The sequence below is a fragment of the Chiloscyllium punctatum genome, chromosome 1 (assembly GCF_047496795.1).
Source record: "Chiloscyllium punctatum isolate Juve2018m chromosome 1, sChiPun1.3, whole genome shotgun sequence".
Lineage (NCBI taxonomy): Eukaryota > Metazoa > Chordata > Chondrichthyes > Orectolobiformes > Hemiscylliidae > Chiloscyllium > Chiloscyllium punctatum.
In genome coordinates, this window is record NC_092739.1 from 84049924 (window position 1) to 84072365 (window position 22442).

General features: G+C 40.4%; 1 protein-coding gene across 2 annotated transcripts in view; it reads left to right on the forward strand.

The window, feature by feature from the left end:
- The window catches only part of tusc3 (tumor suppressor candidate 3), a 387960-nt gene that overhangs the window by 275229 nt on the left and 90289 nt on the right, over positions 1-22442 (forward strand). For both annotated transcript variants that reach the window (XM_072569980.1, XM_072569989.1), the window contains one exon: positions 11292-11366. In XM_072569980.1, coding sequence (XP_072426081.1) covers positions 11292-11366 — 75 coding nt within the window. The remainder of the gene's footprint in view (positions 1-11291; positions 11367-22442) is intronic.

Sequence of the window (22442 nt, forward strand, 5' to 3'; positions counted from 1 at the left end):
AAGGCCTTCGCGAGCAATTAGCTATTTCCTATTCGACTAGCCAGAAACGACAGAAGGGGAACAGCGGTGTCGACTTGAAACGTGGCTGAACGCCACTAAGGGGGCACATTTTGCAGGGCCTTTGGTGACGAAGCTCCAGCAGATCACGGCCCTTTCGGACTGCCTTAAATTCAATACTTACGCAAACAGCAAAGAAAGAACTTGCTTTTGCTAGACAAAGGCTGTTCGAGTATGAAGATAGACCAGGGAAGTACTTAGCGTATGTGACTAGGAAAAGTGTACTCCCCAATCCATTACTGCAGTTAGAGACGGCGCCAGTGCCAAAAGGTTTAATGAGGCTTTTCGGAGTTTTTACTCTGAATTGTATCGGTTTGGAGGTTGCGAGGATAGGAGGGCCAAATTGAAAGCCTTTTTTTTGAAGAGTCTGGACCTCCCGGGGGTAATCCGAAAATCAGCCTCTCTTTAATGCCCCTTGATGGTTCAGGAGATACAGGAGGCAGCTTGGCGACTTCAGAGTGGGAAAGCGCCTGGGCCTGATGGTCTCCCGGGTGAGTTTTACAAGGAGTTTATAGAGATTCTCTCAGGGCCGATGTTGAATATGTACAATCACTCCTATGTGCATGAATGCCAACCACCGTCTTTGAGAAAAGCTAATATTTCCCCCATCTTAAGAAGGGGAAGGTTCTTGAGGATTGTGCATCATAGAGGCCCATCTCTCTATTAAATTCATATTTCAAGATTCTGTCTAAGGTTTTGGCACTGAGATTGGAGAAGGTGTTGCCCTATATTGTCAGAGAAGACACAGGTTTTATAAGGGGCCGTAGGTCCTCTAATAATATGAGAACGTCGCTAAACATGATCCAAGCATGTCAGCAATGATCAGTCCAGGGGTTGGTGATTTCCTTAGATGCAGAGAAAGCATTTGACTGAGTGGAATGGCCATATCTGTTTTATGTCTTAGCGAGGTTTGGGTTGGATGGGGTCTTTGCCAGGTGGGTGGATGTTTTATATCACCACCCTCTGGCCACATTCATCACCAACAGGGTGAAGTTTGGGAACTTTAGGATTGGCAGGGGTAGTCATCAAGGCTGCCCCCTTTTACTGTTGTTGGTTACATTGGTGACAGAGCCGCTGGCAGAGTTCATTCATCAGAACTTCCACATAACCACTTCAGAAGTGGGACCGAGGGTACACAAGGTTACACTGTATGCAGATGATGTCCTTCTGTTTTTATGAGACTTGATGACCTCCGTACCTCATCTGATACAATGTATTAATTTCATTTGGGGCTATTTCAGGATATAAGATCAACTTTGCAAAGTGGGGAACCTCAAGGTCGAAGGTGGCCTTAGGTTTCCTTTTAAGTGGTCATGGGCGGATTTCTGATACTTGGGCATCTTTATTACCCCCATGTTTGATCAGTTATTTCGGATTAATTTTGCTCACCTACTCGACAATTTTAGGCGAGATCTTCAGCAATGGGAGGCCCTTCCAATTTTGTGGTTGGATTGAATAGCCCTTATTAAGATGAATATCCCTCATTTGCTTTATCCCATGCATATGTTCACTACAATGTTTCCCTGGTCAACGTTGTGGAAACTTATGGGTTGGTTCCTTCGTCTGGAGTCGTGGGCAGCCCCTCATCAAACTTAATAAATTGCAGTTGCCTTAAGGAGGGGGAGGAGTTGATTTCCCAGACGTCAGGAGGTATCAATTTAGTTCCCTGCTGTCCTTTGCCTGTGATTGGGCAGGTAGCAATCCAGGCTCAATATGGCTGGATATCGAGGCCTCCCAGACAAAGTGCCCTCTTATTAACTTGTTCATGGATAAGTTGAGGACAGTTATCCCATTGTTATTAGTACGGTCAAAGCATGGAGGGCAATGTTTCAGAGTTGCTACGTTCCAGAAGCACCCTTTCGGTTAGTGTCTTTTATCAACTGCTGAGTGGCAGGGCTTGATAGGATATTGACCGGTTATGTGAGGTTTGAGAGCAAGACCGAGGAGTGAAGATCACTTCTGAAGCATGGGAGGACAGATGGGAGAACGTGCAAAAGATCTCAATTTGTAATAGGAAATGCGCTATGCAGTTAAAAGTTCTGCACAGGGTTCATTGGCACCAGAAGTCTGGCGAAGTTTAATAAAGGGCATCTTCAGTGTGCCCCAAATGTAAAATAAGTGTAGGTACTCTTACCCATTGCTTCTGGACATGGCACAGGCTCCGTGTTTACTGGAGTGCCGTGGCGGGAGAGATAGGGAGGATATTGAGGACCGAAGTTAAAATAAGCCCGACATCTCTCCTCGGTCTACTGAATTTGTCATCTTTAGATGGCATGGGAAGAAACTATTTAATATTCTTACTTACTGTGCACGGAAGAATATTCTGATGAATTGGATGTCTGAGAACCTGCCAGGCTTGCTGGGATGGTGGAAAATAGCTATGGAGTTCATCCCTTTGGATTTTTTCATAAATATGGTGCACCACACAACAGACCTTTTTCATAAGGCATAGCAGCCCTTTTTGAGGTATTTGGACACAGACTTGTCTGCTATCTTAAACAGGTGTTTATTTAACCAGGATGGTTAGGTTTGCTGAGCCCTAGACCCTGGAGGGGAGAGCTCCTGAGTTAATACGGGTATATGTACAATACTCCCGTTTTTTGTTTGGGAACTTTGCAGTGAGCATTGCTATTTTGTATTCTTGCGTGTTTTTTTTGTTTTATAAGTCGCCTTACTTATTTAATCAGTGCTGTTTTACAGAGTGTATGGTTGTTCTGTATTATAGGATAGGTAATTAGTTAATAGACAGTAGTTGTGTTGTAATTTATGTTTTTCTTGTTGTACTGGTATTTGTTATATTTTCAAGAACATATTTTTGTAAAGTCAAAAGATGTTTATTTTTGCTAATAAATATATTTACAAAGAAATAGGGTAAACAGTATGCCATTTAGCCCTTTGAGTCTGCTCCATCATTCAGTATGATCATGGTTAACCCTCCATCTCAATCGCATATACTTTTGAAATCTAAATACTTGTCAATCTGTATCTTGAACATATTCAGTAACTTGACCTCCACAGCCTTCTAGAGAATTTAATAAGTTTATTGCCCTTTGAGTGAAGAAACGTTTTCCTCCTCCAATTCCTAAATGACTTACCCCATATCCTGAAACTGTAACTCTGGGTTTGAGACTTCCCAACCAAGGAAAACATCCTCCCTGCATCCAATCTTTTCCAACTCTGTATCAAAAGGCTTCGAAAATCCAAATATACCACATGTACTAATTCTCCCTTATTGATCATACTGGTTACATCCTCAAGTAACTATAGTAAATTTGTTTAGCATGATTTTCCTTTTATAAATAATTTTTGGCTTTGTCCAATTCCATTCACATTTTCCAAATGTTCTATGTTCACGTTTTTTATAATAGCCTCTAACATTTTCTGTACAACTGAAGTGAGGTTAGCTGGTCTTTCGTGTGCTATGAATATTTGCCAAAGTGTTGGAGAAATGTTTCTATGAACCAATAAATTTCTACATGTAATCATACAGGTCCAGTATTGAAGAAATATCAGGAAGGCTATGCAACCAATTGATTCAGGTTCAACTGCTAAATCCATTCCTTCCTATCTGTCACTCAGTGTTTCTTGCCACTGATGTTCAAGAAGTCTGTAATACCACAGAGCGGGGACTCATGCGAGTAGAATGTGTGTCAACATAATGCAGTGTCATCTCATTCAGCACTGGATTGTGATCCTTGTTGGGAAGAATTCTACATAAAAATAAACGTCTGTATGCTCTTCATCATGTACCTTCTTCAAAATCTACTGGTACTAAAATTTGTTGTTAATTAAATGTAGAATTATTGTATGGTATATTACTGTTACAAGACCATAAGCCACTGCAGAAATTGGGCCATTCAGTCCACCGAGCCTGCTCCACTATTCAATCATGGCTGATTGGTTTGTCAACCCCATTTTCCCACTTTCTTTCTGTAACCTTTGATCCCCTTGGCAGTCAAGAACTTATCTATCTCTGTGTTTTAATATATTCAATGACCTCGCCTCCACAACCTTCTGTGAGAATGAATTCCACAGATTAACCACTCGCTGGGTGAAGAAGTTTCTCCTTATCTCCATTCTAAAAGGTCTTCCCTTTATTCTAAGGCTGTGCCCTCAGGTCCTCATCTGCCCCGCCAATGGAAACATCTTCCCAATATCCACTCTGTCTAGGCCATTCAGTATTCTGAAAGTTTCAATCAGATCCCCCTTCATTCTTCTAAACTTAGTCGACTATAGTCCCAGAGTCCTTAAATGTTCTTCATGTGTTAACCTTTTCATTCCTGGGATCATTCTTGTGAACCTCCTCTGAACCTGCTCCAGGGCTAATGCAACTTTCCTGAGGTATGGGACCCAAAATTGCTAACAGTACTCTAAATGTGGTCTGACGAGAGCCTTATAAAGCCTCAGAATACATCCCTGCTTATATATTTTAGTCCTTTCGAGATGAATGGCAACATTGTATATGCCTTCCTAACTAACGACTCAGCCTGTAAGTTCACCTTAAGAGAATTCTGGACTAGGACTCCCAAGTCCCTTCGCACTTCAGATTTCTGAATTTTCTGCCCATTTAGAAAATAGTCCATGCCTCTATTCTTCTTACCAATGCGCATGACCTCTCACTTTTCCACGTTGTATTTCATAACAGTGGCTCAGTGGTTAGCACTGCGACCTCATTGCACAACACTAGATCCAGTATTGTCTGTTCCCTTGTGGGTTCCAGCACAAGCTACTCCAAAATGCCATTTTGTAGACATTCCACAAATTCCTTTTCTTGTGATCCACTACCAAGCTGGTTTTTCCAGTTCACCTGCATATTGAAATCGCTGTAACCTTGCCTTTCATACACACTTTTCTATCTCTTGGTGTATCTTATGCCCCAAATCTGGCATTTAATGCCCACTTCAGTGATGGTGACCATGACAGCTATCATCCATTATTATTTGTTCAAAAATACGGTCCACGGATATTCTTTAGGGAAGGAAATCTTTCATCCTAACCAAGTTTGGCCTATGCTGGAATGAGTCCCATAGCAATGTGGTTGACTCTTAACTGCCCTCTGAAAAGGCATACCAAGCCACTCAGTTTAAGTCAATTTGGAAAGGGCAGCAAATGCTAGCCTTATTAATGATGCCCACGTTCCATAAAATTCTCTAAAAAATACTAGTGAACTCAGTGTTGAGTTCAAAGTCTCTATAATACTGAATTGAACAGTGAGATGGTGCTCCTCAAGCTTATGCTGAACTTCCTTGGAGCAGGTTAAATCAGAGCAAAGTGAGGAACAGTTATAAAATGACAGGCATCACAGTAGTGTTTCCTAAAGTTTTGATGCAAAAAGAGAGGGACATTTTAGTTTTGAAAGCAAAATGAAAACTTTTATTTTAAATTTATCCTTCAATCCACCACTTAACCCACCTTCTCTTTGTTCTGTTGCTGGTTAGTGTGTATTTCAATCTCAGATCTGTAAAATACTGTCAACATCTTTCTGATATGAAGAACATTATATAGATGCAAGTATTTGTTATGAAGCCATTTATTCCTTGCTGAGTACACCTGGCTACTTCACTAAACTGTCATTCTTTATGTCAGTGGACTGTTTTGTTATGGAGGGATTCACAAGCAAACTAAATTTGGCTTAATCCAGCAAAATGCTGTTTTGTCTAATTTGTGATACTGAGGTAAATCATAGCACTGCCACCACAACCTTGGCTGAGATCAGTAAATTCAGACAGAGATCTGCATAATTTATAAGGGATCAGCTGCAAACTGACTTAATGACTTGTAGCCATGGAGGAGCTTCGGACTAATGTGTTCTAGTAGTTTTATTTTATTATAGTACAAGTGGTTCTACTGTTTTGGATAATTAATGTTGTGGAGTCCCATTTGCACTGAGTATGAAACATATCATGGAGACAGCAGAAGCTATTGTGGTGGTGGGGGTGGTATAGGTCATGTGGACCAGGGGGATTGGGATTAATCTCCTTGCCAAGAGCATCTGAACAGAATGTTTAGCTCACTGCAGCTGCAAGAAAATGGCTATTTGTGATTCTGCTCTGACTTTGCTGCTTTCAGTGATGCAAAATAAAAGCAACTCTTGAGCTAGTTTTCCATGCCACTGTCTTAAGTACATTACTGCCCTCTTCCTGGTGAAAATTCTGTGAATTATATGTGCTTTTGATACAATATCCTATCTTCAGAAGGAAGACCTGTCTCACCTTTTCTATGTGTACATATGTATTGATCAAACCAGACAAACTCTTACTTGCTGAAAGAAGAATTGATTTTTTTTTGCTATAGAGAATAAAATCTTCAGAAATAATCATCTGTCAGATCAAAACAAAATTAAGTAATTATAATTTTGCCAAGGCATTTTTACTGCAATTTGAGGAAGTTATTTGTGGGCATTCTCTTTGATTAATTTAATTCAAAGTTATTCACTATAATTCAGGCAAACCGTTTATTTTGCAAAGGAAAATAAAGCATTACATTTTACTATATCAAGTTTAAAGCAGTATCTCATACCTTTTTGTTCAGACATATACAAGCTTTGTGTTCCATTAATCCATAGTGCAAACAGAACATTATTGATTGGTGTGTAACAGCTGAAACTGGAGCAAAGATTCATCACTTGGCAAAGTTCATATTTACAATATGGACAACAGCAGCAGAATAAATTTCCACTGGCCATTTTGCGTCCAAATAAATTTTGATTAACAAAATGATTATTTATGATTTATTTAAAAATTGAGTATAGGAATAAGGATCACTTGCATTGATCTGCATTTCTGAAACTTTTATACTTTACATAAACAACAAAACTAGCACTAAGATGCATTTTTTATCATAGATCTATTCCTAGCTACATAATTATAGGGTAGCAACTGTTTTAAATTTAAATAACTTTTGAAATATCAGCATTGCAAAGTTTGACTGTCTTTAACAAATATAACTAAATCACACTTTTTAAACAACTACATTACTCTACACTAGTTCATGCATAGAAATGAATGTTTACTGGTGGAAACTGAAGTTTACAGTTACCAGATTGTATAAGTTATTTTTGTTCACTAAGAATATAAGATGAATAGCCACATATCATGAGATATTAAAAAATACATGGTTGAAAGCAACAGGAGATATTCTAAGTAGAAATTAAGTTTTTAAAAACCTATAGATTATAAACCTAGAGAACACTGAGGGAGAAGAATAATTCCAAAATTTTGCATTCAATTGGAATGAGTCTTAAGGCTGAATTTTTTACAGACTTGTATACTGATTATGTCAACAACAAAGTATGGCAAAACTTTTTATGAATATTATCATCTTTTACCAAAAATATTGATGAAAAAGACATTTATTTGAAGCTTTTCATTTGAACTCACGAGAATACTTCTCATCATGGTCAAACTCAGAAAATATTGAGAGTTTTAATTGGTTGGTAAGTGACCCTGATGTTACCATCCAGAATACATCAATTCATGATGATTGACATTTCGCTATATTTTAAACCTGGAATATTGACAATGGAACAGTCAAATCAAATCTCTTCCCTCCATGTCCTATTTGAGAAATTGATTAGAAGTTTGTCTCCTTATGTTACAACAAATTTGCCTTCACTGGTCAACATATATTTTGGGAGGTAAAAACAATGACTGCAGATGCTGGAAACCAGATTCTGCATTAGTGGTGCTGGAAGAGCACAGCAGTTCAGGCAGCATCCAAGTAGCTTTGAAATCGACGTTTCGGGCAAAAGCCCTTCATCAGGAATAAAGGCAGTGAGCCTGAAGCGTGGAGAGATAAGCTAGAGGAGGGTGGGGGTGGGGAGAGAGTAGCATAGAGTACAATAGGTGAGTGGGGGAGGGGATGAAGGTGATAGGTCAAGGAGAAGAGGGTGGAGTGGATAGGTGGAAAAGAAGATAGGCAGGTAGGACAAGTCCGGACAAGTCATGGAGACAGTTACTGAGCTGGAAGTTTAGAACTAGGGTGAGGTGGGGGAAGGAGAAATGAGGAAACTGTTGAAGTCCACATTGATGCCTTGGGGTTTAAGTGTTCCGAAGCGGAAGATGAGGCATTCTTCCTCCAGGCATCTGGTAGTGAGGGAGCGGCGGTGAAGGAGGCCCAGGACCTCCATGTCCTCGGCAGAGTGGGAGGGGGAGTTGAAATGTTGAGCCATGGGGCGGTGTGGTTGATTGGTGCGGGTGCCCCGGAGATGTTCCCTAAAGCGTCTGCTAGGAGGCGCCCAGTATCCCCAATGTAGAGGAGACCGCATTGGGAGCAACGGATACAATAAATGATATTAGTGGATGTGCAAGTAAAACTTTGGATGTGGAAGGCTCCTTTAGGGCCTTGGATAGAGGTGAGGGAGGAGGTGTGGGTGCAGGTTTTACTGTTCCTGCGGTGGCAGGGGAAAGTGCCAGAATTAGAGGGTGGGTTGTTTGGGGGCGTGGACCTGACCAGGTAGTCGCAGAGGGAACGGTCTTTGCGGAATGGGGAAAAGGGTGGGGAGGGAAATATATCCCTGGTAGTGGGGTCTGTTTGGAGGTGGCGGAAATGTCGGCGAATGATTTGGTTTATGCGAAGGTTGGTAGGGTGGAAGGTGAGCACTAGGGGCGTTCTGTCCTTGTTACGGTTGGAGGGGTGGGGTCTGAGGGCGGTGGTGCGGGATGTGGACGAGATGCATTGGAGGGCATCTTTAGCCACGTGGGAAGGATATATTTTGGGAGACTTAGTTTCATACCCTGTAAGATTAGCCTCATCAGCATCTTTGTAAATCTGACCCAAACCATTTGTTCAGCTTGTAATATGAATACTGAATGTGTTTGTAAACACATCCTGCATGATAATGACAACCCTGTTTAGATCGTTTCTCAACGTATGGAACTCAGGACTAGCCGGAAGATAGTTATTCTTGAATCTAAAACGTGCCCATTCTACCTTAGATTATTCTGAAATGGTAAGTATTCTCAACCTCTTCAGCAACAGATAAAGCTAGCTGATTCACACTACATGTATACAGAAGCAACATAAGTAGTATTCGCAACTAACAGTATGCTGTTATCAAGCCAAAATGATATTCTGCTTATCACACAAATGTCCAGAACCACCTGATGAAGGAGCAGCAGTATGAAAGTTAGTGCTTCCAAATAAACCTGTTGGACTATAACCTGCTGTTGTGTGATTTTTACCTTTTGTACACCCCAGTCCAACACCGGCTCTTCCAAATCATGTCTACTAAATGTGTATTTCTTCAGCACAATCAAATTCTGTATTACTAAACAGTGATCTTAAGTTAATTGCAATCTATTTTTTTTTAAAAAATCATTATAGTTTGCGCCAGAATTAGCAGTGAATGTACTACTCCATTGAGTCATAGAGCACGGAAACAGACCCTTCGGTCCAACTCGTCCACACCGACCAGACATCCCAATCTGACCTTGTCTCATTTGACGGCATTTGGCCCATATTCCTCTAAACCCTTCTGATCACAGACAAACCCCCGCCTGTATGGCTCCCTTCCCATCCATGTTTTACCATATCTGCCCCCTTACAAATACTGTTGCCCTTTTCACAATTGTCATTTCCCCTTTCCCCTTCCTACAGTCCCCATTCCAACATAATAATTTAACAAATCTCATTCCCATGGTAGCAGAACTCCTGCCACCCCACCTCAATCCTCCCTTATACTCAATTTATGTGGATGGACCCAGTGGACTGATTGTGGTTCACCCCTTTGAGCAATCTCACCAGACAGCCCAGGAAGAGATGTGCCCATTTTCTGGACTGACCGCTGTACTTCTCCTTGGTCATATTAGAACTAGTCCCCAGATTGATCACAATGGACCCAGTAGGACTGATTATGACCCACTCCCTGGACTATAGCAAAAGGTTTCCCAATCAAGAACACCTTGACTGAATACCTGACGGTGGCCAATCCTCTCCACTGGTATCAGAGGCTGCCTGTCTTTCATTATAGTGCTGAAATTCTCTGAATACTATTCCCTTAAGACTTTGAGACATGGCTGCTTGCTTGCTGCATAGGCTGCTGACAGAGGGTGCAGGTGTGAGCTTTATACACCACACAACTATATAGCAAAATATACACCCCCTTCGCTGAAGATTGCAGATCAGCAAGGTATGCTGCCTGGTTGTGTAACTGCATCAATAAGCGAGATAAGGCATGACAGAACTGCAGCATGTATGAAGCTAGACACTAAGTGAGTGAGTACTAAGAAAGGAAGCGAGCAGTGGGATGCAACCCTGGTCCAATCCATGAATCGGGTGCTTATCTGTGTGCATGAAGTCTCCTTGCAGGAACTTTTCAATGCTGGTTGCCTTTATGCCTGGAATGCAGGTCTGTGCTTCCTGAGAATCATGCAAGTTATCCAGACAGGTGTTATCATCCTTGTGAGGAGCTGGCAAATATGAGATACCAATGTCCATAGATGAGAGGAGCATGTGGCTCATGCCTGTGAATCATACCTAGAAAAGGTGTTTAGTGCTCAGTAACATGAGGATGCTTATAGCCAGCAATGAATGGCAGTTAGCAGGTATTCTGACGTCCATGTTGAGATTTCTCAATGTCTGGCCTGCTTGGCAGGTTTGGTAAGAATGGAAGCGAATATTAATAAGGTGAACTGTGGCCTTAACAAGCTGTGTAACAAACTATAATCCCCCTTAATTGGCAACTCATCACTGCCTACCAAGAAACTGCGAAACTCACCTTGCCACTTGTCAAATGCATAGAATTTACAGCAAGTTGCTCCTTATATCAAGAAAGGCCTCAACAGACTTCAGGAACGATTCTGCCTTAAATCTTGCCATACTCAGCATTTTTCTGACCCCAATATTGTGTTTATTGTTTGAGTGATAACAATGTAAAATTATTCAACAAATTGTTTCATAATTGATTCCCATGCTGCTTCAAAGAAAATTTACTCAATGTGCATGCCTTGCATGTATGAATTTTCATGTTGCATTGTCAATGTTTCTTAATATTTCGAGTCATTATTTTACTGATTTCAGCTGATTTTTATTCCCCCATTCTGAACTATGCATTTTAGAATTAATAGTTACTCAGAGAGTTTAAACCAGCTGGGAGCTGAATCTAATAATTGCTGAAATAAAGTACAAGTAGCTTTACTGAAAATATTTTAAAGAAGAGAAGCATCTGACTTATTTTGAAAGTGAACCCTGAAGCTTTCTGCACAACGCTGCTGTTTCCTTGACAACAACTTCAGATGCTGCCATTACCATGGGAATGGTTCTTTTAAATGAAGCTGCAACATCCAAAGGTGACGTAGGCAAAAGAAGAAGTAAGTTATGGCTAGTTTTATATCAGTACTTTTACTTTTTTGAGCATACAAGACATTTTGAGCAGTGAAGTATGGAGGGATACATGAAACTGACTGCTTTGATTGAATGTGTTATATAAATATTGGCTTTTCTCCTACTGTTTACGTGACCTGTTACTCGATAGGCGATTACTAGATAGATCATAAGCACTTGCGTAATTTTTAAAATATTAGAAACAACCAGGGATTCTGACTTTGTCTTAGAATTATGATATTAAGCTATGAGAACTTTTTTATAAAAATCATTCATGATGTGGATGTCACTGACTGTGACAACATTTTTTGCCCATCCGTAATTGCCCAGAGGGCAGTGAATAGGCTGTGGGTCTGCAGTCCCATATATGCCAGACCAGGTGAAGATGGCTGTTTCCTTCCCTAAAGGACATTACTGAACCAGATTAATTTTCTGATAACTGACAATGGTTTCATGGTCATCATTACACTCTTAATTCCCGATTTTTATTGAATACAAATTCCACCATCTGCCATGTCCTAAATCAAACCAGGTCCCCAGAACATTTCCTGGGTCTCTGAATTAATAGTCCAGCATTAATACCACTAGGCCATTGCCTCCCCTTTAGGGCCAGAACTTGTTAGACATTGAGATTGAGCATGGGATTGTGAATTGGCATTAACGCACACCCGTTCCAAATAATGCATACAATGCAAAAGCTCACTTCCTGTTAACTTAGTGATTATAGTATGGTGTTCAGCACTGAATACACTGTTGAGTGGCTGCACACCTCAACAGCTGTCCTTTTTAAAACCAGTCTGCACCCCTGAATATTGAGATGAATTCTTGCTATAGCTGAACCTGGAACTGATGAAAGAGAAATTGAAGACCGGAAGAATGTCGTAAAATGGTACAACAGGACAGTTAGCCTCACAAATATTTTTGGGTGGAGCTTTGAGAACATTGAGCAAAAGATACAAAAGTGGAGCAAGATCATCTACTCAGGAGGCCAGTAGGCCCTCAGGACAATTACTAAAACGGTAGTGCCATGTCTTGCCATGGAAATGTGTGTAGAGTACCTCAACAAGTGTAAGAACTTCAAATGGATAACCAAGGTATAGGTGAAAGTATCTTCACATGCCATGTCCTACTAGCTACATCACTTGTCTTTCATATTGTTCCATTCACTATAGCTTGTTAAGTCACTTAATCAAAGTTTCTGTGAGATGCAACTCAGACCTTATAGATGTTTTCTCATCAACTGTTTGATGGTGTTCTCTTTCACCACAGGAACAGCTGGCTCAGAAGTAGAGACACAAATACCATGCAACAAAAGCCATAACTCAGGCCTCATGTCATTGGCCTCAACCTTGCACAATTAATACTGCTCCAAGCACACTCATTTCAGAGCTTACAAGCACAACCATCTATTTAATTGTGGCTTAAGCACTGCACCATATTCGTGACACATTCCTCTCTCTAATAAGGCAAAGTCACGTAAACTTAGAGGCAGCAGCATTTAATCAGTAGCACAATTGTGAATCCACATCCTGATAGAAGAGGCAGTGCTGGAGATCATAGAGTCATAGAGATGTACAGCACGGAAACAAACCCTTCAGTCCAACTCGTCCATGTTGACCAGATATCCCAACCCAATATAGTCCCAGCTGCCAGCACCTAGCCCATATTCCTCCAAACCCTTCCTATTCATATATCCATCCAGATGTATTTTAAATGTTGTAATTGTACCAGTCTCCACCACTTCCTCTGGCAGCTCATTCCATTTACATACCACCCTCTGAGTGAAAAAGTTGCCCTTTAGGTGTCTTTTATATCTTTTCCATCTCACCCTAAACCTATGTCCTCTCGTTCTAGACTCAACCACCTCAGGGAAAAGACTTTGTCTATTTATCCTGTTCATGCCTCTCATGATTTTATAAACCTCTATAAGGTCACCTCTCAGCTTCCGACGCTCCAAGGAAAATAGCCCTAGCCTATTCAACCTCTCCCGATAGCTCAAATCCTCCAACCCTGGCAACATCCTTGTAAATCCTTTCTCAACCCTTTCAAGTTTCACAATGTCCTTCCAATAGGAAGGAGACCAGAACTGCACGCAATATTCCAACAGTGGCCTAACCAATGTCCTGTACAGCCACAACATGACTTCCAACTTCTGTACTCAATACTCTCACCAATAAAAGAAAATAAACCAAACTCCTTCTTCACTATCCTATCTACCTGTGACTCCACTTTCAAGGAGCTATGAACCTGCACTCCGAGGTCTCTTTGTTCAGCAACACTCCCTAGGACCTTACCATTAAGTGTATAAGTCCTGCTAAGATTTGCTTTGCCAAAATTCAACACCTCACATTTATCTAAATTAAACTCCATCTGCCACTCCTCAGCCTATTGGCCCATCTGGTCAAGATCCCGTTATAATCTGAGATAACCTTCGTCGGTGTCCACTACACCTCCAATTTTGGGGTCATCTGCAAACTTACTAACTATACTTCTTATACTTACATCCAAATCATTTATATAAATGATGAAAGGTAGTGGACCCAGGACCAATCCTTGTGGCACTCCACTCGTCACAGGCCTCCAGTCTGAAAAACAACCCTCCACCACCACCACCTTCTGCCTTTGAGCCAGTTCTATATCCAAATGGCTAGTGCTCCCTGTATTCCATGAGGTCTAACCTTGCTCACCAGTCTCCCATGGGGATCCTTGTCGAATGTCTTACTGTATTGCATTTAGATCTCATCTATCACTCTGTCCTCATCAATCCTCTTTGTTACTTGTTCAAAAATCTCCATCAAGTCTGTGAGGCATAATTTCCCACGCACAAAGCCATGTTGACTATCCCTAAATAGTCCTTGCCTTTCCAAAAACATGTACATCCTGTCCCTCAGGATTCCCTCCAACAAGTTGCCCACCACCGATGTCAGGCTCACTGGTCAATAGTTCCCTGGCTTGTCGTTACCACCCTTCTTAAACAGTGGCACCACGTTAGCCAACCTCCAGTCTTCCGGCACCTCACCTGTGACTCTTGATGATACAAATATTTCAGCAAGAGGCCCAGCAATCACTTCTCTAGCTTCCCACAGAGTTCTAGGGTACACCTGATCAGGTCCTGGGGATTTATCCACCTTTATGCATTTCAAGACATCCAGCACTTCCTCCTCTGTATATAGACATTTTTCAAGATGTCACCATCTATTTCCTTACATTCTCTCTCTTCCATGTCCTTTTCCACAATAAATACAAATGCAAAATACTTATTTAGTATCTCCCCCATTTTCTGAGGCTCCACACAAAGGCCGCCTTGCTGATCTTTGAGGAGCCTTATTCTTTCCCTAGTTACCCTTTTGTCCTTAATGTATTTGTAAAATTCCTTTGGAATCTCCTTAGCTCTATTTGTCAAAGCTATCTCATGTTCCCTTTTTGCCCTCCTGATTTCTCTCTTAAGTATATTCCTATTGCCTTTATACTCTTATAAGGGTTCACTCAATCTATCCTGTCTGTACCTGACATATGCTTCCTTCTTTTTCTTAACCAAATTCTCAATTTCTATAGTTATCCAGCATTCCCTATACCTACCAGCCTTTCCTTTCACCCTGACAGGAATATACTTTCTCTCGTCTCTCGTTATTTCATTTCTGAAGGCTTCTCATTTTCCAGCTGTCTCTTTATCTGCAAACATCTGCGCCCTATCAGCTTATGAAAGTTCTTGCCTCATACTGTTAAAATTTGCCTTTCTCCAATTTAGAATTTCAACTTTTAGATCTGGTCTATCCTTTTCCATCGCTATTTTAAAACGAATAGAATTATGGTCACTGGCCCCAAAGTGTTCGCCCACTGACACCTCAACCACCTGCCTGCCTTATTTCCCAAGAGTAGGTCAAGTTTTGCACATTCTCTATTAGGTACATCCACATACTGAATGAGAAATGTTCTTGTACGCACTTAACAAATTGCTCTCCATCCAAACCCTTACCACTATGGCAGTCTCAGTCTAGGTTTGGAAAGTTAAAATCCCCTACCATAACCACCCTATTATTCTTACAGATAACTGAGGTTTCCTTACAAATTTGTTCCTCAATTTCCCTCTGACTATTAGGGGGGTCTAAAATCCAATCCCAATAAGGTGATCATCCCTTTCTTATTTCTCAGTTCCACCCTGTAATTCCAGGACAGTACAGCTGTAATGCTATCCCTAATCAAAAACACCACTCCCCCTCCTCTCTTGCTTCCCTTTCTGTCTTTCCTGTAGCATTTGTATCCTGGAACATTAAGCTGCTAGTCCTTCCCATCCCTGAGCCATGTTTCTGTAATTGCTATGTTATCCCAGTCTCATGTTCCTAACCATGTCCAGAGTTCATCTGCCTTTCCTGTGGGGCCTGTTGAATTTAAATAAATGTAGTTTAATTCATCAGCCATCAACCATGGATATCTAATGACGTTACTATCATTGAATTCCCTATTATCACCAGTGAGAGTTATTATTAATGAAAAAACTGCACTGATTTAGTCATAAATACTTTGGTTACATGAGCATTCAGCAGATAACTGACCTCCTGAGCCTGGACATTTTCTCCAAGGTTCAAGTCAGAGATGTGATGGGATCCTCTCTGCTTGCCCAGATGAGTACAGGTCTAACAACTCAAGAATCTTGATATCATTCAAGTTAAAACAGTCTGCTTGATTGATATTTCATCCACAGAACCTTCACTCCCTCCACCATTGACACTCAGTAACAGCACTGTGTATCATTTGTATGTTGTGGCTCACCAAGGCTACTCTAATATCATCTTCTACATCAATGATGCCTAATACTTAAAAGGTCAAGGAAGCAGATATATGGGAAAAAAGACCACCTTCAAGTTCTGCTCTAAACCTCATTCTGCTCTGACCTGAAGTATATTGTTATTTCTTCACTGTAGCTTGGTCAAAACCATGGAAATTCTTTCCCAAAAGGGTTGTAGCAGTTTAATAAGAAAGTCCAGCTCCATCTTCTCTATGACATTTAAAGATGTGCAACGAATGCTGGCCTAGTCAGCGGTCATACATCCCATGAACAAATAAAAATAAATCACTGGTGTCAAGGTATGGTTAAGAACATAGCTGACAAGTAATAGAATTGACGCCGATCAGCTACCATTCAATAAAATTATGACTGGTCTTTGAGTTCATCTCGACTTTACAGATACTTTTCTTTAGCCTTCCCTTGATTCCCTGAAAGACTAAAAATCTCAGAATTCAATGGAGAGTCATTTATAGCCCTCTGGCATATAAAATTCTAAAATTTCACAAAACTTAAAATGAAGACATTTCTCCTCATTGCAGTCCTAAATGATCATCCTGTTAGCCTGAAATCATGCATGCATTAATCCCCAGCTAGGATTTCTGTGTCATTGCTGCCAAGTATTTTCAGAATCTTTGTGCTTTAGTAAGATCACTTCACATTCTACTAAACTAAGCATGCCAGCTTTCTGTGTTTGTTGTACGATTACATCCAAGCATCAAAATTTAGAAGTTTCATGTTTTTTTAATAAACAAAATCCTTATTTATTCTTAGAAATCAAAGTGAATAACCATATTTGACATTACATTGTACTCATTCTTCCAACCTGTCATCCACTCAATTAACCTGTCTATATTCCCTTTGCAGTCAAAAAGTGTGGTGCTGGAAAAGCACAGCCGGTCAAGCAGCATCTGAGGAGCAGGAGAGTCGACATTTTGAGCATAAGATCTTCATCATTATTAACAAAGAGCTTATGCTCGAAACATTGACTCTCCTGCTCTTCAGATGCTGCCTGACCAGCTGTCCTTTTTCCAGCACCACACTTTTCGACTCTGATCTCCAGCATCTGCAATCCTCACTTTCTTCTTTATCCCTTTTGCAGCCATGATGAGCATCTTTTCATAGCTTCCGTTCCCATATAACTTTGTATCATTAGCAAACTTAGATTTGTTACTCTGTTTGATTAAGTTATTAGTATAGTTGGAAACAGCTAAGCTCTCAACACAGATCCTTGTGCCACTCAACTAGTCACTTTTTGCCAACTTGAAAATGCCCCATATATTGCTGCTCTTTGCTTTGTGTTCCTTTGCTAAATCTCTATTCATGCTAAACTATCATCCCCAACTCCATGAGCTCTTATTTTGCATAGTAACATTTTGAGTAATACCTTATTCTCTGTAATCTCTGAAAAGGAACAGTGTACAGGTTAAGCTGAGAAGTTAATTCTCATTTGTAGAGCCAGTGCAGACATGATGGGTCATTTGGTCTCCTCCTCTGTATATTGGATGTCTTTTCAAAATTCAAGTTTGCTACATATACAAGTTTTGTTCTTTTTTAAACATAATTTCCTTTTCACAGTTCTATGTTAACTATATCAAAATATTTTCTCATTTTCAAAGTCTTTCATATGACCTGTTTATTGATAGATTCAGTGCTTTTCTACAGACTGACGTCAAGCTAAATGGTCTTTGGTTCCTGCTTTCTTTCTCTTCCTTTTCTTGATTGAACATGTTATATGTGCTAACTTCCAATTTGTTGGAACCTTTCAAGAATCTGGTCAATTTATCTTCACAAATACCTCTTCTGAAATCATGGGATTTAAGCCATTAGATCCTGGCTAAATATCTCGATTTTTTTTACTCCTATTCCCTGCATAGACCTTACTCAGGATGCATGGTTGCGTTCAGTGCTCTCCCTATCCCTGACTCTCTGTGGTTGTCTTAATACATACTATATACAGTTTTATTATCTTGTGGGGTTTTTTTTGGATTTCTAAATCGCCCTTCTTGCATTCTGCCAACCATCTGTTAGTTTTAATCCTGTCCAAATATTGAGTTCTATGATTCACCAGGGCACAGGTCCAACTGGTTTAAGTTGAGCCCAACACAAGTTAACAGCTTCTTCATTGCTAATTCTGGTACCCCTGCTCCATGACTACCAACTCTTTCTACATCACTGTTTGCATTGTTTATCTAATTCCCAGATCAACTTGCTCTCCTACGAATTGGTGCATTGCTCAGATAAGATCCTCGTATTTTATACATCTGAAGTTCTGCATTTTAATTTGGTCCAAGCTTCTCAAATTCCCTGAGCAAAATATCATTCTTAGTTCTATCTATGGTATGGTTCCTAAGTAGACCACACAACTGAATCCTCTCTTTCCCATTCCTCATTTATCTCCAGCTATGAGTTGATAACATTAACCATAGTACCTTCCCACATCTATCTATTTTTGTTGACAGAGCTGATTACACTTTTTTTTGTAACTCAAGTTGCAAATTCAAAGTCAATTTCCCACATCCCATCTGATTAGACCAGTTTTTATCACCCTTACTTTGTCCCATATCATTACAACATTCCTTTTTGCTCTCCCAACTTGAACCTCTTGCACTGTGGTGCCATGCTTTGCTTTCCCATCTGTACAATCTTTGTTCTTAACTGCCATGTTAAGAAACACCTTGCACTCTTTACTTCGAGTAGAAGACTAAGTCTTCTCCATCACTACACTATCCAAATCAGTCTGACTTGCAGTCATGAGCCTGATGATGGTCATCTGTCATATTCCACTTAATCTGGCAGGAAATAACATCTCTGACAACAGTGTGTTCATGTAACATTCTCCTTCCCTGATTCTTCATAATATAGCAACTCAGACTGCAGCTCAACTCCTCTGAACTGAAGTTACTGAAGCTGCAACGAACATTAAATGTGGATATGGTTGTTCCAGACAAGAAAGCATTCCAGAGACTTCCAGATGTTGCAGCCATTGCACACTGCCATCCCTGCCATGTTTGCTTACCCTTATTTATTTAATTAGTTATTAATATAGTTCCCTCAGTTGACATAAAGTTACATTCTCCTGGCTTATAAACAGAACAAGAACGGTGTTACTGGAGATTGAAAAGCAAATTGCAAAATGTAGGAACTCTTTCCCAGTCTGCAACAAAGTCCTGACTTAACATTTGGTTCACAAGAACTTTGTGCTTCTTAATTCTGTGAAACAGTAAAATCTATCTATTTTTGTTGACAGAACTGATTATACATGGTTTTTTTCACTCAAGTTGCAAATTCGTCAATTTCCTGCCACAAGGTCACACATGCGTTTTACTGCAGAAGACAGATGAGGATGTTGATGATGTGGAGCTTAGAAAAATCAACACCAACATGAGCATATTTGGCAAAGGTGGTGGTATAGTGTTAATATCACTGGATTAATAGTTTAGTAACCCAGAAACCCAGGCTAATGTTATGGGAACAGATGGTAAGATTTGAATTCAATTCAATTTAAAAAAATTAATTGAAAGCTAGCCTAATGGTAACCATGTAATCACAGTCCATTGTCATAACAACTTGTAAGTTCACTCATGTCCTTCAGCCAAGGAAACCTGCTATCCTTACCTAGTCTTGCCTACATGTTACTTCAGTTCCCCAGTAATGTAGTTGACACCTAACTGCCCTTTGGCCAATTATAGATGACAATAATTGCTGTCCTACCCAGTGATGCTCACATCCTTTGGACACATGAAAAGAACTATGTACAAGGAGGAGGCCACTCAGTCTGCTGCATCATTTGTGATTGTGCCCTCTATTTCCTGTCTACTGTATGTTCTTTGACTCCCTTGTCAGTCAAGAACCTATCCAACTTTAAAATATTCAGTGACTGTGCCTCTGTTATTTATGGTGAAGAGCATTCCACAAACAATGGCTCTCTGAGATGAAAACGTTCTCCTCATATCCATATTAAATGGGACATCTCCTGGATGGAATGTTCTGTTCCCTTGAGAATGATTGACAATGACAAGAAATGTGGGAAAATACAGAGAAATGAAAAAAAAACAGAACTTTGACTTCACAAAAGACATTACACCATTATTTTGTGTTTTTTTTCCTTTTATCATTTTGGACAGTATTGTCAAATGCCATCTATCAACTCAATTATGAAAATTCGAGCTGTTTCATAAAATCCTGTGGTTATCTGTCCGAACCATCTGAGATATGTTGGGTGAATTTAGTGCCACCAATTCCTGCTCTTGGTGTTAGTTTAAGTTATTAGCAAGAAACAGGGAAGGATGTGCACACTAATCTTTGGACGATAAGTTCAGACTTGATAAACAAAACAATTTTGTTAGCTATTACATAATGGCTATTTACATTACATTTAGGTACATGATCATCTCCTGTGAGATATCAAACTAAAGTAAGGGAAAAGAGAGTGCAAAATTCAGGGGATGAAGAATTGGGGACTGACCCTCACCACCATCCGAACTGCAACAGAGGAAGTGACACTGGAGATAATCCGTGTTAGAATGCATGGCTATTTGCAAGGATGAAATGGAAATCTGCCAGATACTTGATAACAGAGTAATAGACAGCCAGCTTGTTGGGGCCTCTGAGACAGTTGTTTGGGTTGTCAGATGGTAAGAAGCATATCAGAAGTGAGTAGGAGCTGATGTTGTAATCCGGAATGTGGTGAAGAACCTGCTCAACTGGACATAGCTGCTGAATTTCTGCAGCTTTCAATAAGGAAGACTGTTGTGGAGCAGCAGCAAAAAATATGTGCAATTCTGTCAGCACTTCCAGAAACATTGCACAAGACTGAAGAAAGGTTGGAAGAAACTACCCAGTCATTCCCAGTGGAGCACTAGCTGTGGTATTTAATCACATGGGTGTTGGCTCTGAGCAGTGCCTCACATACTCAGAGCAGAATTTAATGCCCTGCGCACATGACTAGTTTGGATGGGGTGCATTTAATTGGGCAGGAGATGACTGCTTGGCTTCCAGGAGACAGTGTAGCTGAGCCATGTGAGGGAAGATGGATAAAGTGGAGCACAAAGCGAGGACTTTTTTTTTAAGCATTCACTCTTCTTTTTTCCCCTCCCCAACCTTCGGCAGTACACCACATGCTGCCCCTTATTTCCATGGCCAGGTTTGTCCAAGTAACAGATGAAAGTGGGACAGACTTTGGCATCGTCCTTATTGCCTCCAAAATCCAACAAATGTTGGCCCTAATTAGCTGCATAATCAGAATACGGATATAAGCAACATGTCTCAACTCTGCATATACCACAGAGATAGCATTATATAGAACTAATACATTTAAATTCAAAGCTTGTGTATCTTGAATGAGCTGCTTTAGAGGACTTTGGACAGCACCAACCATTCTGATGTTCCAGATATTCAGTGATATATGCCCTGTTTTACTCATCATTAGTTACTTAATTCTTGTCCATACAGTCGAGGATTTGGCAAAGAGACAAGTTTGGCTTGCTGTGTAATTGTTTAAACTTTTCATTGTACATAGTAACAATTTCTCTCATCAGCATTTTCTACCTTTCCATGGCAAATCCACATAGGAATTTGGAACAAGAGGAGGTCATTCAGCCCTTTCAGCTTCTTATACTGTTGAGGGTCATACATGAAATGGTTGTCGCTTCAACTTCATTTTGCTTTGTGACTCCTATAACCATTGACACCATGTCGATCAAAACTATCTTTGCTTTGAATAAATTCAATAACCCAGTTTCCACTACTTGCTGGGGAAGAAATTTCCACACACTAAAGAACCCTCTGAGACATTAGGTGTAATCTCCCAATGGAAACAGCCTTTTGACTTCTATCATGTGAATTCCCCTTAGGATGCAGAACAAAGAGACCTAGCGCGGCAGCTGCATAGTTCCTTGAAAGTGGAGATGCAGAGCGATAGGGTAGTGAAAAAGGCAATTGGCATGCTTGCTTTCATTGGTCATTACATTGTGTATACAAGCCAGTCATCTTGGACATTAGTGAGGCCACTTTTAGAATTCAATTTTAGTGTTCAATTCTAGTCTCTCTGCTATAGGAAAGATGCTAAAACTTGAAAGGATTCAGAAAAGATTTACAAGGATGTTGTCAGGATTGAAGGTTTTGAGCTATAGAGAGAGAGACTGAAGAGGCTGAAGCTATTTTTCCTGGAGCAGTGGAGGCTGAGGTGACCTTCTAGAGGTTTATAAAATCATGAGGGGTATGGATAGGATGAATAGCCAAGGTCTTTTTCCTGGGGTGGGGGAGTCCAAAGCTAGAG